The sequence below is a fragment of the Lolium perenne genome, chromosome 5 (genome assembly GCF_019359855.2).
Source record: "Lolium perenne isolate Kyuss_39 chromosome 5, Kyuss_2.0, whole genome shotgun sequence".
NCBI lineage: Eukaryota > Viridiplantae > Streptophyta > Magnoliopsida > Poales > Poaceae > Lolium > Lolium perenne.
This window is the reverse complement of record NC_067248.2, coordinates 126,835,799-126,851,238: the sequence shown is the minus strand read 5'-3', so window position 1 is coordinate 126,851,238 and position 15,440 is coordinate 126,835,799. Positions and strand designations below refer to the sequence as shown.

The 15,440-nt window shown below is 45.3% G+C and overlaps 1 protein-coding gene and 2 long non-coding RNA genes across 3 annotated transcripts; 1 reads left to right on the top strand and 2 right to left on the bottom strand.

Annotated features, from left to right (window-relative positions):
• Nucleotides 1-690: 690 nt before the first annotated feature.
• Nucleotides 691-3,082, bottom strand: LOC127299856 (uncharacterized). Its single transcript, XR_007850741.2, has 4 exons — nt 2,876-3,082; nt 2,398-2,481; nt 2,019-2,162; nt 691-1,336 (listed from the first exon to the last, which is right to left on the bottom strand). It is a non-coding gene; the product is annotated as an uncharacterized lncRNA (long non-coding RNA).
• Nucleotides 3,083-7,508: 4,426 nt separating this feature from the next.
• On the top strand, nt 7,509-8,957 carry LOC127304805 (uncharacterized). Its single transcript, XR_007853537.2, has 3 exons — nt 7,509-7,840; nt 7,986-8,648; nt 8,741-8,957. It is a non-coding gene; the product is annotated as an uncharacterized lncRNA (long non-coding RNA).
• Nucleotides 8,958-12,217: 3,260 nt separating this feature from the next.
• LOC127303568 (uncharacterized) lies at nt 12,218-13,352 on the bottom strand. Its single transcript, XM_071820887.1, has 3 exons — nt 13,085-13,352; nt 12,914-13,020; nt 12,218-12,832 (listed from the first exon to the last, which is right to left on the bottom strand). The coding sequence occupies exons 1-3, from the start codon at nt 13,350-13,352 to the stop codon at nt 12,218-12,220; spliced, it is 990 nt and encodes a 329-aa protein (XP_071676988.1).
• Nucleotides 13,353-15,440: the final 2,088 nt, after the last annotated feature.

The window sequence follows — 15,440 nt, the reverse complement described above, 5'->3', positions numbered from 1 at the left end:
TGCCAAACATGGACTTGGAGTTCCTCGGTTTACGGCCATCAGATTCTGTGCATTTTCACCGCTTGAGCAGTGACTTTTTGCAAATGTATACGTCAACTCATACTTTTTAGTTATCTTTAGACCTATGCTTATTATCTTTGAAGCAGGGGAGGCTGTTAGCGGAGGCTAATCTGCAACGAAGCTCATCGTTGCTGTGTCAGACCCTACAGCTACCAGTGAGCAAAACATAGTTGTTTGCTCAGTTGGCCGGAACTTAGCCGCAACCAGAATCCAACAGGATAGCCTATCTTCTAAATCCTTGTGACCCAATTTGTGTGGCAGCATGGAAGAATCCAACTAAAACAAATTATCATTACCGTTGAGTTTCCAAGCAAGAAGTCACCTGAAACACCGGAATGCAGAGTGCCAGCGAAGCTCATACGACAACTCTCGGTTTATATTATCATGGGTTGTTAGGGAACAGTGATGTGCATAGCACCTGGATGTTGTTGTCACATGGCTATGAGATATATTTGGTTGATGCAAAACACGTCGCAATGTTTGGTGACACGTCGCAATGTTTGGTGACTAATTCATGTTTAGGAATATGACTAACATGTATATCATATAATATTGATAGACCCATTTTTTTCTTCTTCCCTTCTTCTTTTAACTTATCTCTACCATCTAAAAAGAAAGAACTTCCTCTGTTTCCTCCGGTCGGAGTTTCGTCACACATATTTTCAACTTGACCATTTTGCCCTCCCACCTTGCTTCAAACAATCTAGCACGGCAACATCATTTCAGTGTAACAGAATAGGAAACCGCATAAGCATTCCAGGAAAGTCCAGCGCATAATCACCGCCCACAGAATAGGAAATCACAACATTAATTCATCGCGCATTCCAGGAAAGTGCACACAACATTTCAGGGATCTATCAACACACCATTATGTCAGGTACAAGAAAGAAAACCGCAACATTTCAGGGATCAATCACATTTCAAAGGAAACTCCATCACTGCAGATCAACCATATCGGTACTTGCCTGAAACCATAGAATCCTAAAGCATGCATATAAAGAGTACCGTGCACCATTGTTATGCGAGAGAACTCGTGGAATCATCAGGGAGAGTAAAGGTACATAACCACGCCTCTAGGCTGTATGCAGTTTTCAAACTGTTGTTTCATACCTTTTCTGATTTGTATTTTATTATCATCCGGATCATCAGGGAAACTGGAGATGCACTTTGTTTGAAGAACTTCCCCATCAGGAAATAGCGGATCACTAGAAAAGATATCAAATTATATGTATTTCACTCTCATGCGGATCACCAGTTGTCTGCACTTTGTGAGAATCTGCAGTAATCATGGTTTGAACAAATCATTATAGGATAACTTGTCTTTCAGATCATAATGTTTTAATAGTTCACTAATACCAATCTGATAGATACTTGAGGTTTCATGCTTTGAGATTGAAATTATCTTTCCACGATCTGTTAACAAAGCTAGGAGGCCCCGTGTGAGGTCATAATGCCTCTAGCCTAATCAATGTTTCCTGTTACATCTAGAGAGTAACCTGATTTATAGAAAATATATACCTGATCAAAGTATTTTTTTTGTTCATTTGCAGGTTTTGATCAGATCGAACTACATAATTTAAGAATGAAAGTGGACTGATGTTGATGCTAGGCATAAGCGAGTAACTATTTTTTCATCTAACCACATCTGTAGCTATAATTTCCCTTCGCTGTAATGTAATAAAGCATGGGATGGCTTAACTTTGTTTGCCATTTGCCTTCTTCGCTTTGCTATTCAGAGCTGAATGTATTTGAAAATGGTTTTCAATAGCTACAGATTCACTTTATGATTGTTCCTTTTTTCTATAGCCACAAAAGTATAACTAAGCTTCTTTAGTGTTTGCTGTCAAACATAGGTTTATTATTTCAGATTGGTGGGCTAACAACATTAAGATAGACGAACAAATAACCCTTCAGCAAAATAAAGGCGACATATAATGAAAATCTCATCAAGAAGTTACCAGCTTTTGCTTCTTTGCTTGATGAAAGATCGGTTGAACCATCCTTCTGTCGCTGACCATCCGGAGTCATTTCATAAGCAGGGTTGTCATTATTATCATTCACACTGGAACCTTTCTTTTTGGAATGCTCCTTTGATTATAAGCCTGTAGATGGGAACATACACTTATTGTTCTCTTCAATCCAGCATTGAATTTGAAATAATGAATATCTAAACTGAATATTGAATAGAGAAGTAGAAAGTGAGCTCTTGTTCAGCGCCCAACTGAAAAAATTACATCGAGTAAAGCCTATTATTTTAGATAGTCTGTCTAGCAAGTCCACTACAAAACGGCAGCACACAGTCAACACCAACACTGAGACAACGGGTTCATAACAAACCTGATATATTTAAACCTTGAGCAACTAAATATTGAGTTGCATAATCAAACTGCAGGCCAGATGAACCGACAGTGCTCCTCAGTTCTGCAAAAATGTTAGAACAACAGGGAGTCAAGGATAACAAAACGGGAGAATAAGCTGCTAATTAGCATTTAGAAACGTGTGGCCGACCAGTCAAGATATGACACCCTTGGATCATTCAATGAATTCAGCAATATCATACACCTATTTAAACAGTTCAAGTGCAGGAAACTAAATCAGCATTGCAGACTTTTTGCATATACTTTGATAGTGCAGGAAACGAGGGCAGGACAATTCAAAGAGCTATACGATAATTGTAAGATTAATAAATAATAATTTGTAGACAATTGTATGGGCATATTAGCACAAACACCAAACCATCCCATCACCAGCAGAGAGATGCATCACACTATATTATGCAAGCCATGTCGATCGGGGATTTTAATTGGTAATTTACCTGCACGTTGAGTACGCTCCGCGTCTAGAGGCTGGAGTTGTGGAAGTGGAAGTGCTTGTCACCACGGTGGAACGGGGGTGCCGTGATGCGGGTTCATGACGCAGTCGATGGCCTCCTCCAGCCGTGGCTTCAACAAGCCCGCTGCCTCCATGGGGGTCTATGAGGGCTCTCGGAGCAGCCTGCTAGCTGGGGTCGCCGGGGGGGGGGGGGGGGGGGGGGATCGATGTGTTTGGCGGAGCGAGCATGGGCGAGCCGCCAACGGGAGGAGATGGCGGCAGCGGCGGGGCAGCGCAACGGGGCAAGAGAGAGGTTCGCTTCAGTAAGTGAGAGGATAAGGTTAGCCTGTCGTCCATTTTTTTTTTTTTGCTAAACTGGGTTTAAGATGTTCGATCTGGGATTTTGCCATTTGGTCGCTGGAACGAGTACTTCATGCCTGTCTAGCAACAACCCTTATTTGGAACGAGATCCTCTAACGTTGAGGAGAGAAGTCAGGTAAGCTACATTCCTCTAACTTTACTTCTTCCCATTCACACGATTAACATTATTTTGATCAAAATTAACTTGCTCAATATTTATGTGTGTGGTATCTATTTACTATAATTACTTACAATCAAAATTATGATTGACTTTTTTTAGATTTGAAGATTTACATGCAGTAACCATCTACAGCTGATACAGTAAAGTTTAAACAGTATTCTATACAGTACCCTGACTTTACCTCCTCGTTTTACACTATTGAGTATCGTAGCTTAGCTGACTTTCCTCCTCACTGTTAGAGGATTTGGTTCCCCTTATTTTCCCTTTCAGAGCGAGCCGTCTATCCTGGTAGTTTTAAAATCTTAATTTAAAACTATTAAAATTTCTTAATATTTTTTATTAAATATATTAAAAGGTGATGGGCTATGAGACCAAATGGCAACCTAAGAGCATCTCCAGTCGCGTCCCCCAAAGGGAGTTGGGGCGCGCCGGACAAAAAAAGTTCCCAGCCGCGTCCCCCAAAGCCTCTTTTTGTTCGGCGCGGCCCGATACGGTGTCTGGTGCCCTGAGCCCGTCCCCGCTACAAAGGGGACGCTCCGGGTACGCCGGACACAACGAAAAGCGAGGCGGGGAGTGGCGGGACCGACGTGTCAGCGGCACAGGAAAAAGTTCGTCCCCCTCTCCCGCCGAATCGCGCCTCTCCCGCCACATCGCGCCTCTCCCGCCGCGCATTTCTGCCATCCCAACACATTTGGCCTATCCCGCCGATTCATTTCTCCCTCCCGCCGTCGCTACGCTGTTCCTCCCGCCGCCGCTACCCTCTCCCCATCCATGGCGCCACCGACAGCCCCCAAAAAATGGCGGCCAAGAAGCCGCCGGGCAATGAGACAAAAGGGGCGAAGGCGCCCTTCGCGAAGCCGCGGAAGGCGCCGGCTCCGAAGAAGAAGCTAGAAGGCTAGACCAATGATATGTGGCATCAAGACTGTCTGCGCCGGATGTTGTCGACGGCGGAGCGGAAAGGACGGAGGGCGGGCGGCGCAGCTGGAGAAGAAGGCATTGGCGGCGCGCGCACCAGCACGCGCTGGCCGGGTGTATGGCTGCCACCAACGCGAGCCCATGGAGTACGTCGGTGCCGGTGTACGTTCCGGGAGTGGTCTCTCCGTCGACATCCGGGTTCTACAACGACGGTCCGTCCGCCACTCCCGGGTGCGTGACGCCAAACTTGTCGCCCACTACCAGGATACGTTGCCGCATGGCGGCTTCAACCCCAACTCCGTCTTCTACTTCCCGGCGTACGAGCAAGCGCCCCAGCGCGAGCCAGGACCCGGTCTGGACAGCGCCCCGTTCACTAGCCGCAGGGGCCCGCTCGAATTCGACGGCGCCGGTGCTGAGGAGGAGGAGGAGGGGGGGAGGACGACGAGGAGGAGGGGAGGGTGTGGAGGACGATGATGACGACGAGGACGAAGACGGCGGCGATGAAGAGGACGACGAGGGTGTCGGTGAGGATGCCGATGATCTCATGGAGGTTGACGTGGACGGTGTGAGGAAGAAGAAGAAGAAGAAGAAGGCGTCGGGCACACGAGGCCCCAAGTGGACGCCTCTGGAGGATCTATGTCTGTGCGACTCGTGGGCGACGGTGAGGAGAAGATGGAGCTCAAGAAACGCAGCGGCGACATGTCCCTGCTGAAAGCATCGACAAAAGGAATGTTTCCCCGGACGCGGGCGACGCACAACTTCTTCAAAGGCCAGATCCTCGACGACATCGAAACCAAAATGGCGGCGGCCGAGGCGGCGTCCCAGGCAGCGGAAGCGGCAGCGGTAGCAACCCCAACCCCGGAGCAAGAGCCGACAGACGCGTCTGCGACAGCATCTGCTACTACACCTGCGTCGGCCTCTGCCTCGGCGTCAGTGACGGAGCATGCACATCGGGCAGATCACGACGAGTTCATGGTGATCGACGGGCTTACGTCGACTCAGGATTCGTCAGCGTCGCCCAACCCCTTCTTCTAATTTAGCTTGCCACCGGTCTGTAATATGATCGCGCGCCCAGTACTTTGATCGCCGCTACTCTGATCGCGACGACTTCGGTGGGAACGATCTTTTTTGAATGCAAACTATTTGAATTTCTGATTGGGGACGGCGTTTGGGGACGCGGCTGGGGAGCGATGCCCCCAAACGCGGCACGAACAAAACTCGTCCCCCAAATGCTCGATCCGGCGCCCTTTGGGGGACGGTTTGGGGGACGCGACTGGAGATGCTCTAATACTCCCTCCATACTGGTTTATTGGGTATTACGTATTTCGAGAAGAAATCTTGATTACTAATTTTATTAGTAAAATATATATCATAAAAATTATACTATCGGAAACTTCTTTTAAACACCAACCCAATGCTATAATTTTTGTGGTATATATCTCATATTTTGTTGACCAAATTTATAGTCAACTTTTTTTCTCGAAATGTGTAATATCCCTATGAACCGGTATGGAGGTAGTAGATAAATTTCGGTTAGTGTTCATATGCAAGTTAGTTGGGCTATGAGACCTATTTAAGTGACACCGGCAACAAAACATAACTCGGGAAAAGGAGATGGGAGTAAAAAAAAACATGGGTTTTACCAAAAAAAAAAGTTAAATTCAAAAGATAGGTCATATACTTTAAAGACGTGCGTTCATGTGCACACTTATTATTCAGTCTAAACAGTGAAAATTTGAGGGATGTCAATAAAATATAAATAGGTAGACGCAAGGTCCTCTCATTAGTCATGTGTGAATGCTCAACATGTTTAGATTGCTAGAAGCCTAACTATGTACATTACAAGGAGGATCTGAACACTCTCAATTTTGGCCTTGACTAAGTGTACTAATTTTCACTGTTTTCTATCCTGCAAACCAGGAAGAACGAAGGATATGTTTGGTTAGTTTCCAAAATTGCCCTACCAATTTTTTGGCAGCCTATATATTTTGGTCTTTGCTTGGTTGGTTGCCAGAATTTTGGTTGCCAATAGAATCTTGCCAACTTTTCTCACATTGGGTCTGTTTGGTTCACAAATCTTGTCATTTTTTTCTGGCTAACATGGGGTTAAGGAATCTCTAGCCAATATTTTGGCTAGCCAATGGTTGCCAACATTTTGGTAAGGCAATGTATGGCATGAACCAAACAGATCCTATAGTTGGCTAGGGCCCATCTTCATATTTACCCCTTTTCGAAGTTCTACAACTAAAATGCATCACCCCATAAAATTGATGGCAGGTAACAGCACTGCAGATGAATACGTCTCACAAATACGAGGAATAAATAAAATTCATTTAAAATGCAAGAGTTAATTACCGTGCATCTTCACACGAATATAAAGGAAGAAGGGCATAGCCGTAGCCCGTAGGGACACATAAAGTACCTTACTCTTTTCAGGCACTCACAACTCAAGATCGATTGTATTCACAGTAGCGGAAAATAAAGAAATTAAAATGACTAAATTTAGTTTTTGGAGAACAATCTGTCTTGTTACTACGTTCGGTGTTATCATGTTGTAGTACATTATAATATCTTTGATTTTTTTTGAATTTTTATAGTCAGTTTTGATTTTTTTTGAATTTTTATAGTACATTGAGAAATAAAATTTGAGAACCCGTGGCAACGCACGGGCATTTGTACTAGTTTTCTTAATTTAAGAATAAGGTTATCATCAAGTTTCAACCGAAGTCATGAGCCTATGGTTTTTGAACTAACATTAACTTTTGTGGTTTGTCTTCTTTTACCTACATTTTGTTTGGTTTGAAAAAGTTAACCCGTAGCAACGCACGGGCATTCAACTAGTTACTATTATATTGAAGTTGGTCGTAGGTCGTACAACGCGTTTGGTGAAGGAGATTCGGAACATGTGAACCGTTTGATCTAATCCTCGGTCTCCGCTTCGTCCGATCTAAGTTGACATGAAATCAGTGCTAACGGTAATTATGATCACAATCACGCTCGAGATAATTACGCCCACAGGCTATGAAGTTATGGTAGGAAAAGATACTACTTTCCTATTTCCTAGCTGGTAGCCTGGTGCTTTTGCTATTCCGGGGTAATTACACATTCAGGAGCGCTGCTTCCTATGAGAAGATTGCTTTCCTATTCCCAAGCTGGTGGCTTTGCTATTTTTTAACCTCCAGCTGCGCATCGCCCCTTTCAGCCAGACTGCGAGATCACTTCCTCTTCCGATCGTTCTTGTGCACCGTCCCAGTTTGCCATCCCGGCCAGCCAGCCCCGGGCGCCTCCATGAGCGGCCACACTCGCCGCCTCGACCTCCATGGAATCTCCTCCGAGCGCCACTCCGACATGGCTACTCCGGACAATAATCTTTACGCTCCTGTCGGTGATACCTGCCGTCCTAGGGTTGGTCCCCACACAATCCAATCTCGCCCGCCCACCCAACGCATGCGCGGCAAAGCTCTCCTCCGACCGCCACTCCCTGGCAAAATCCCCCTCCTCCTAATCTCCGAGGTAACCAATCAACCTCCTGTTTCACTGTCTGACCAACTGGCGATTGCCTAGACCTTAGACTCGCTGGACTAGCAGCAATTATCTACTAGCCCCTCACGTTGTGACAAATCTCATGGATTTATTTCTATTGAATCTTGATGTGCAGCTTATCGACAAGACACCCATGATGAACCTCAACAATTAATGTCATCAAGGGAGCCCTATTGCAGCGTAAGGACAGGTTGCCTCTTCCACGTGTCCCTCTCTTTGTAATCAAGTCTAAGTTTCATGCCATATGCAGAAAAGTTTGGTTCACAAGAATAGGAAATTTGATATCAGCCTGTAGCATGTGAAATTTTGCTCTCTTTGCCCTTGGTAGATTATTTTGCTAATACTGCTACCGGCACCATGGGACTCAGTGCCACCGCCTACTGATGCTGATTTAAGTATCATGATAGTTTGTGAAAGTAGCTACCTAGATACAGCATTACATCGATGGTTAGGATCTAGATCATACCTTGACTGATGGTGGGTTTTCTTGTCAGAGCAAACCATTTTAGGGATTTCTATATCTACGATTCATGCCAGTGTAATTTTTCTATGATGCATCATATCTACCTTCAGTGGCATACGTCATGTATAAGATACCAGAGTGTAGGAGATCGCTACATAATTCCGTAGCAGAATCATGAGTCTGTTGTATGTAGGCTTGTTGTGTTTCTCATGATCTGTATTAGCAAAGTTGTAGGCCAAGATCTCCTACGGTTCAACAGTAAATGCTGCCATAAGGGTCACCAAGAGACCAGAGAATTTCGGGAAGATGATAGTGGTAATTAGGCGTACAATAAAATTGTTGAGTGGTTTCGAGATAGAATTCTTGTTTCGAAACATTTAATGATTGTCGATACGGTGACATTGCAGGTGATATTTGTTGTCGGTGTTGTTCCATTCCATCCAGAAGAGTCCAAGAAAATGCAGACCGAGGTACGAACCTATGGATTACCTAGGTTCTTTGCTGAAAGAAAAAAGGAGGCAACATGTAACACTTTCTTGCTAGACTTGAACGTAGGTTTTTGTTGATATTGATTGCAAGGACAACCAGTTATGCTAACAAAATGGGTATGTTGGTGTTTTCAAATGTTCACTTTTGACATGGTTGTGTTGTTTTCATGGTAGTATAAATAAAGAAAGAAATAAAACTAGAATGTGAATCTTGTTGTATACTCCCTCCGTCTCATAAAACCTGTCTTAGATTTGTCTAAATTTTGCTGTATCTATATACTAGATGATCTCTATTTTTCTTAAATCTAAGACTACTTTGATGGGTCTTCGGTTGTGATGTGCTCTTCGCGGACTGAACCTCACCACATAGTTGGATGAAATAGCCCGTGAGGCCAATCATCTTTGAGAATATTTATGCCCAGCTAAATATATTCAAGAGATCGATATACATGCATTGGCAGAATGCACTTGACGAAATGTCTATGACAAGTCTTTTAGGAGCACATCAAAACACTCTACCATTACGGTAGAAATTCATGGTATTATTGATATGATAGTGCAATCTTTGCATTTACATGACTCACCCTTCAAAGAAGTATTGATTCTTCTCCTCCTTGGTCATGTCATGTAGAGGATGCAAAAGGGAGAGAGATGGCTCATGTGGCAAGTGAAACATCTCTGCGAGAAGACACTCTGAACATTTGTGGCATAGAACTCCTTGATTGCGGAAGCATAAAAATATTGCTTGAATTCAGAGAAGGTCACAACTGTCAAAAAGAGGAATCACTGCTTTGAGTTCATCATATTCTCCTTTCTTTTACATTTCAAATTATTAATTGCATTGCTACTCTTTATTCAGGAATTCATTATATTCAATTCAAGTACATTTTTAAGGTTTGACTTCATTATCCGATTGTCGGTGGGACAGTGGTTTACAATTGCATTTGCATAGTAGAATGGTTGTAAATGCACTATGAATTAAATGGATGGTGTCATCGCTAGAGAGGACACTGGTGTTGATTTTCTATGATATGATTTACACGTACTTCAGAAATTAAGACCCTATGCATATATTTTCTTTAGATTCTACTCGCATGTGGGTTCACAACTTTAGCTTACACGGCCTTCATATTTGATTTCCGGGTATCCCTTAGCACTTTCGATTATACTACTGTTCGGTGGCGTAATATGGGTATATGTCAATTACGCGAAGTGGACGCATACCTTTTTAGAACACTCCATGGCAATATTTTATATATTCATGAATAGTTAATTAGTTATGTAAAAAAAATGTTTATAAGTACACCATGTGTAGCGACGAAAAATAGAAGAGACCGTAGCAACGCACGGGCATTCAACTAGTTAGGTATAGATATGGAATATGGAATGGAGTTCGAATTTTGTTCGGAGTCTCGGATGGGACCCAAGACATCACGAGGAGGTTCGGAATGGTCCGAAGAATAAGATTCATATATGGGAAGTCATTTTCCGGGGTTCGAAAAAAATCCGGTGTTTTGACCGAAGCTTCTAGAAGGTTTTGGAAGGACCGGAATAGTCCAGAATATTGTGGAAGCTTCCGGAAGTGTCCGGGACGACCCGGGCTGTCTAAGGAAGTCCGGAGGGTTCCATAATAGGTGTATCCATGTTTTCCTTAAGGGTTCAGAAGTTTCGCCTAAGGCAGATTCGGATTTGGCAAAAGAGTCCTAGTTCTAGTAGGTTTCGGCTCACAGAAACCTACCGGAACTCTCCCAAACTTTGGAGGCAGGTCTTGGACGACCCAAGGACCTTTTCCACCTATAAAAGGAGGGCAAGGGGAGCCCCAAGAGGTGCACAAGTCGCAGCCCTTGCCCCCTCTCCCCAAACCCTAGCCGTCCCTTCCTCCTCCTCCCTCTTGCACGACTACGGCGAAGCCCTGCCGGAGATCTCCACCACCACCGCCACCACGCCGCCGTGCTGGCGGGATTCCGGGGAGGATCTACTACATCAGCTGCCCGCTGGAACGGGGAGAAGTACGTCGTCATCAACACCGTACATGTGACCGAGTACGGAGGTGCTGCCCGACTGTGGCACCGTCAAGATCTTCTACGCGCTTTTGAAAACGGCAAGTGATCGACTACAGCAACAACGAGATCTAATCTCGTAGGCTTTGGAAATCTTCGAGGGTTAGTCTCATGATCTTCTCGTTGCTACCATCTTCTAGATTGGATCTTGGCTTGTTATTCGTTCTCGCCGTAGGAATTTTTTTGTTTTCTATGCTACGCGACGGAGCCAACCCCGAGTACGATCCCGCTCTCCCGCGCGGCAAGAACCGAGCCGACGGCGAGTACTGCGCCGCTGCGGCGGGACGACGGCAATTGGGGTTGGGGTGGTGGTGTCGCACTAGGGCAACAAAGAAGGGGAAAAAGAAGAAAATCGAAGCGGTCGATTTCTCTGTCCCTGACTTGCGAGACCGGGTAGGAAAAGGAGGACGCTCGGTGCGACCGTTTAGCGTCCGCAGAGAAACAAACCTAGCGCATATTTAGGCCATGTTTGCGTCGCCGCGGACGGCCCGGCCACTTTGCGTCGCCCCGCTGGAGCAGGGCCCAGACGCATTTTTGGTCACGGCGAACGCAAACGGTCGCTCAGCATCCGTTTGTGTCGCCCTGTTGGAGATGCCCTAAGCTGAAGCAATAAGGCAACCACATCATCTAAGGAGGTGGCAGCCTTGTGGCCCCGAGCTCTAGAGGCATCCCCCGCATAGATGACAGCTACCACGAAAGAGGCGACTTTCGGGGGCAGCCGATATCAAATTTCCATCGGCACACCCAAACAGAAGAAGGCGTAGCCATGAGGATGTATGGGCGCGTTTGGTTGTCTGGGCCTGATTCGTGGCTCACTGGCGCAGCGGTGCAAGCACACTTGCGCGTCCAGAACGAGCCACGGAACAAAATTGGCCTGTTGTTTGGTAGGACAGGCTGCATCGGCTGGGCCAAGAAGGACTTTCTGTTTGTTTGCATGCAGCCAAGCACAAATCTCGATGGAGATCATATTAGTCCTATTTGGTACCATCCAGGCATGCCTAAGGTTACCTCTTCTCTACGATGGGTAGCCTTACCATGCTCTCACCTCCCATAACACAGAAATCACAGTTCATGATAGTTGCAAACTTACGAAGCATAAGCAGTTAAAGAAATCATCCCTAGCTACTACGAATGGTAGTTCATAACACGATGCTCCCTAACTACTGCGAATTGCGGTTTATCATAACGGGGTCGTTCAACATACGGGGATCGAAAAGGGGTTCGAGAAACAGGGGATCATAGGGGGTTCTTCTTCTTCACTTCTTCTTCTTCACTTCTTCACTTCTTCTCAGATGGTGGTGTTGCCTCTGGCTTCCCACATTGCGTCTGCTCACTCTTACTTCTTCACCTTCCAGGCATCATTGTCGCCTTCATCCACGCCATGGCCGGTCTCTACTTCATCAAAGGTGACAACCTCTTCGAAAAACTCATCCTCGCCCCAACCTAGGATCCAGTTGTGAAGAATGCAGCAAGCAAGGATCAGATTTACCTGAGTGTCAAACGTTTGGAACGGTTTCTGGCCAAGGACCTTGAACCTGTTCTTCAATGCAGCAAAGGACCTCTCAATGGTGACTCTAAGGCTTGAGTGTCTGATATTGAACAACTCTCTCGCATTTATAGGTCGGTGCTTCGCAGAGAACTCGTTGAGGTGGTACCTTGTTTTCCTGAAGGGATGTAGAATTCTAGGTCGGCATGCATATCCAACATCTCCAAGGTAGAACTTACCATCAGGGATTTGCAACCCATCAGGCCTTGACAAGCTGTCTGCCAGGATGCTCGCATCATGAGTTGAAGCCTCCCACCCTGCAAGCACGTAGGTAAACCTCATATCGAAATCCACAGCTGCTAGCACGTTCTGGATGTTGTAGTGCTTCCTCCCGCGGAATGCTGCATACATTGATCTCGCAACCTTTGCTGTGACATGAGTACCATCAATAGCCCCAATGCAATCCTGTAAAAAAATTAGCACACAGTCATATTTCTGACAGTACCACACATCTGCTAGGTAGAAGGAACATGGTTTTGTACTCACCCTGAAATAGGGGAACCACCTGTAGTTGTTCTTGATCTTGGTTGGTGTGTTCATTGATATTGCCTTGATCATTTCACCTCTCAGCTCCCCAATTGCGTACAACACACCTGCTGGAAGTACCGAGAGATAGTCTCCGTGGATCGCATGAATGTGTTATGGATGACTCTGAACCTCTGGTTATGACCGACGACACGAGAAACATTCCGACTTGTTCTTCGACAGAGGTATGGATGCTATCATTCAGCAGTCCTCTATCCCTGAACGTTTTCACAAGTGCATAGAAAGGGGCTCTTCTCATCCGTAGCATCTGGATAGACTCTACATTGTTGCAGTTGTAGATGTTGTTGAGGTTGGCAATCCTCTCCTGATATCGTTGTAACATAGGTCTGTAAGTCACACGAGGATAAGCAGCATGCCTAACTGCTCTCTTGTGCACCATCAGGATCCAGGCTTGTATGCAAATGATGAGTGCTGCGGCGTGATGCACAAGGTGGAGCTGGTCGGTCTACTCAAACAAGATCTATGCATTACAAACGGTCTTATCGAACCCAACTAGTTCTACCAATATTAATCTAACAGTACAATACAGCAGAGGAGTTCCCCTTACCTCCGTCATGGCGGACGAAGGACACGGCAGAAAGCCGTCGCAGATGTGCGCAGGCTCCGCCGCGGCTAGAGAAGATGACCCTGGTACGGCGCCGGAGACCGAAGCGTGATGCGCGCTGCCAGATCTGGGTCGCCGTCGCTGTCGTCGGTGCGAAATTTGGAGGAAGGGGAAAATTTGGGAGGGGGTTAATGTAGAGGGTAACCGAAGAGGGAGGTTACCCCTACCTTTACCGTGCAACGCCGCTGGGATTTCGGCTTCTCCCGCCATGCCGAGGCGGAGTTAATAGAGAGGGTAACCGAAGAGCGAGCCAAGGAGCGTCCAGCAACCAAACACGCCCTATGCCTCCTCAACCTCAAACGCAGCGAACATCTCCGGGCGCAAGTATGGACATGTACGCCTCCAACATGTTTGTCCCAACATCCGATAGGTACGCCTCCAACATGTTCTTCCCTTTTCTAGTATAAAACGTGCCGAATTTCCATATAATATGCCGACCCCTTCTACTCGCTTATTGAGATCGCTTCAAGGCCGTTATAATGCAATCAAGCAATGTTTGGTTTTATCATCGAAATCATGTTTAGTTGTGAGACTATTATTTACTATTAATTCTGTTGTAAAATATTTACAAACTTTAAGCTATTTTACTTTTATTTGTTTGAGCTATGTCATAAAACCTAATGCACGACATCAGCATAGCTGCCGCGGCCAAACAAATCCCAAGCCCGTACCAGATAAGTAGTCTGTTTGGATCAGCCACGTTTATCTGTTTGGGTCGGGGTAGCCCTAGTGGTCGGACACATTTTATTCTGACCTATGTATTAAGATTATTTCTCACCATGTATTCAATCCAAGTAACACATAGGTATAGAAAATAGTAATGTTGCAATGAAATAATGTTAACTTCCTTATTATACATCCAATAAACAAATAAACAACAATGGTTACATGCAAATAGAATTCATAATTAAACAAATAAAATTGCCTAAAATAAGGAAGAACACAATTCATAATTTAAGAAACAAAATTCTATGAGATGACTGCTCCTCATTCTCCTCAAGCCCTGCTAATGCCCAACTGATGCTCAATAATATCCGTTTGGAGCTAAGGGGATATGTGGCTATCACGGAGCTCACTAAAAAAAGGAGAAACTCCTTAAACGTTGCTGCCTCTGTGTGTGGCTCAACAAACTCTGCCTGAAATTACTATCCTCAGTCATGGAGGTTGTCATCATGCTTTTGCTCAACGATCATGTTTTGCATGATCACACAAGCAGTCATCACTTCATTATGAGCTGAACAACTCATGTTCTAGCAGGGTGAAAAACAATATCCCATAGAGCTTGGGGTATACAAAATGCCCGCTCCACATCTTTCATACAAGTCTCTTGTTTTTGGGAAAACCTCTTCGTTTTCTCTATTGTAGGGTCATAGACTTCTTCACAAGTGTGGCCCAATAGATGTCATCAACAAGATAATATTGCTTCTTGTATGCGTTTCCATTGATCTCATAACTCATCATAGGAGCTTTGCCTTCTACAAGCCTGGATGATACCGGAGAAAAGCGCTGGAGCATGTTGATGTCATTGTGTGAATCGGCCATGCCAAACAAAGAGTGCCAAGTGCACATATTATGTGATGCCACTGTCTCAAGAATGACATCGCTCCCCTCAGCATGCCCGTTATACTGCCCCTGCTATGCAAATGTATAGTTCTTCCCCTGCTAGTGCATGCAATCTATGCTTCTAATCATCACTGGAAACCCTATTGCCTCATTGATTAACAATAGTCGGGCAATGTCGGAAATAGTTGGCTCTCTCAAGTAAAGATCTCCAACACCGCAATCATAGCTCGGCAGAATTTGTACATCGCCTCAAGGTAGGCTCTCTCGCTCATTCGCAAATAGTCATCTAGGGATCACCAA

Bases quoted from the DNA above. Each gene is read 5' to 3' on its own strand.
- LOC127303568 (XM_071820887.1), bottom strand. From the start codon at position 13,352: ATGGTGCACAAGAGAGCAGTTAGGCATGCTGCTTATCCTCGTGTGACT. The intron at 13,021-13,084 runs GTTCAGAGTCAT...TACTTCCAGCAG, and splicing joins GTCGTCGGTCATAACCAGAG to GTGTGTTGTACGCAATTGGG. The intron at 12,833-12,913 runs GTGAGTACAAAA...ATTTTTTTACAG, and splicing joins GGTGGTTCCCCTATTTCAGG to GATTGCATTGGGGCTATTGA.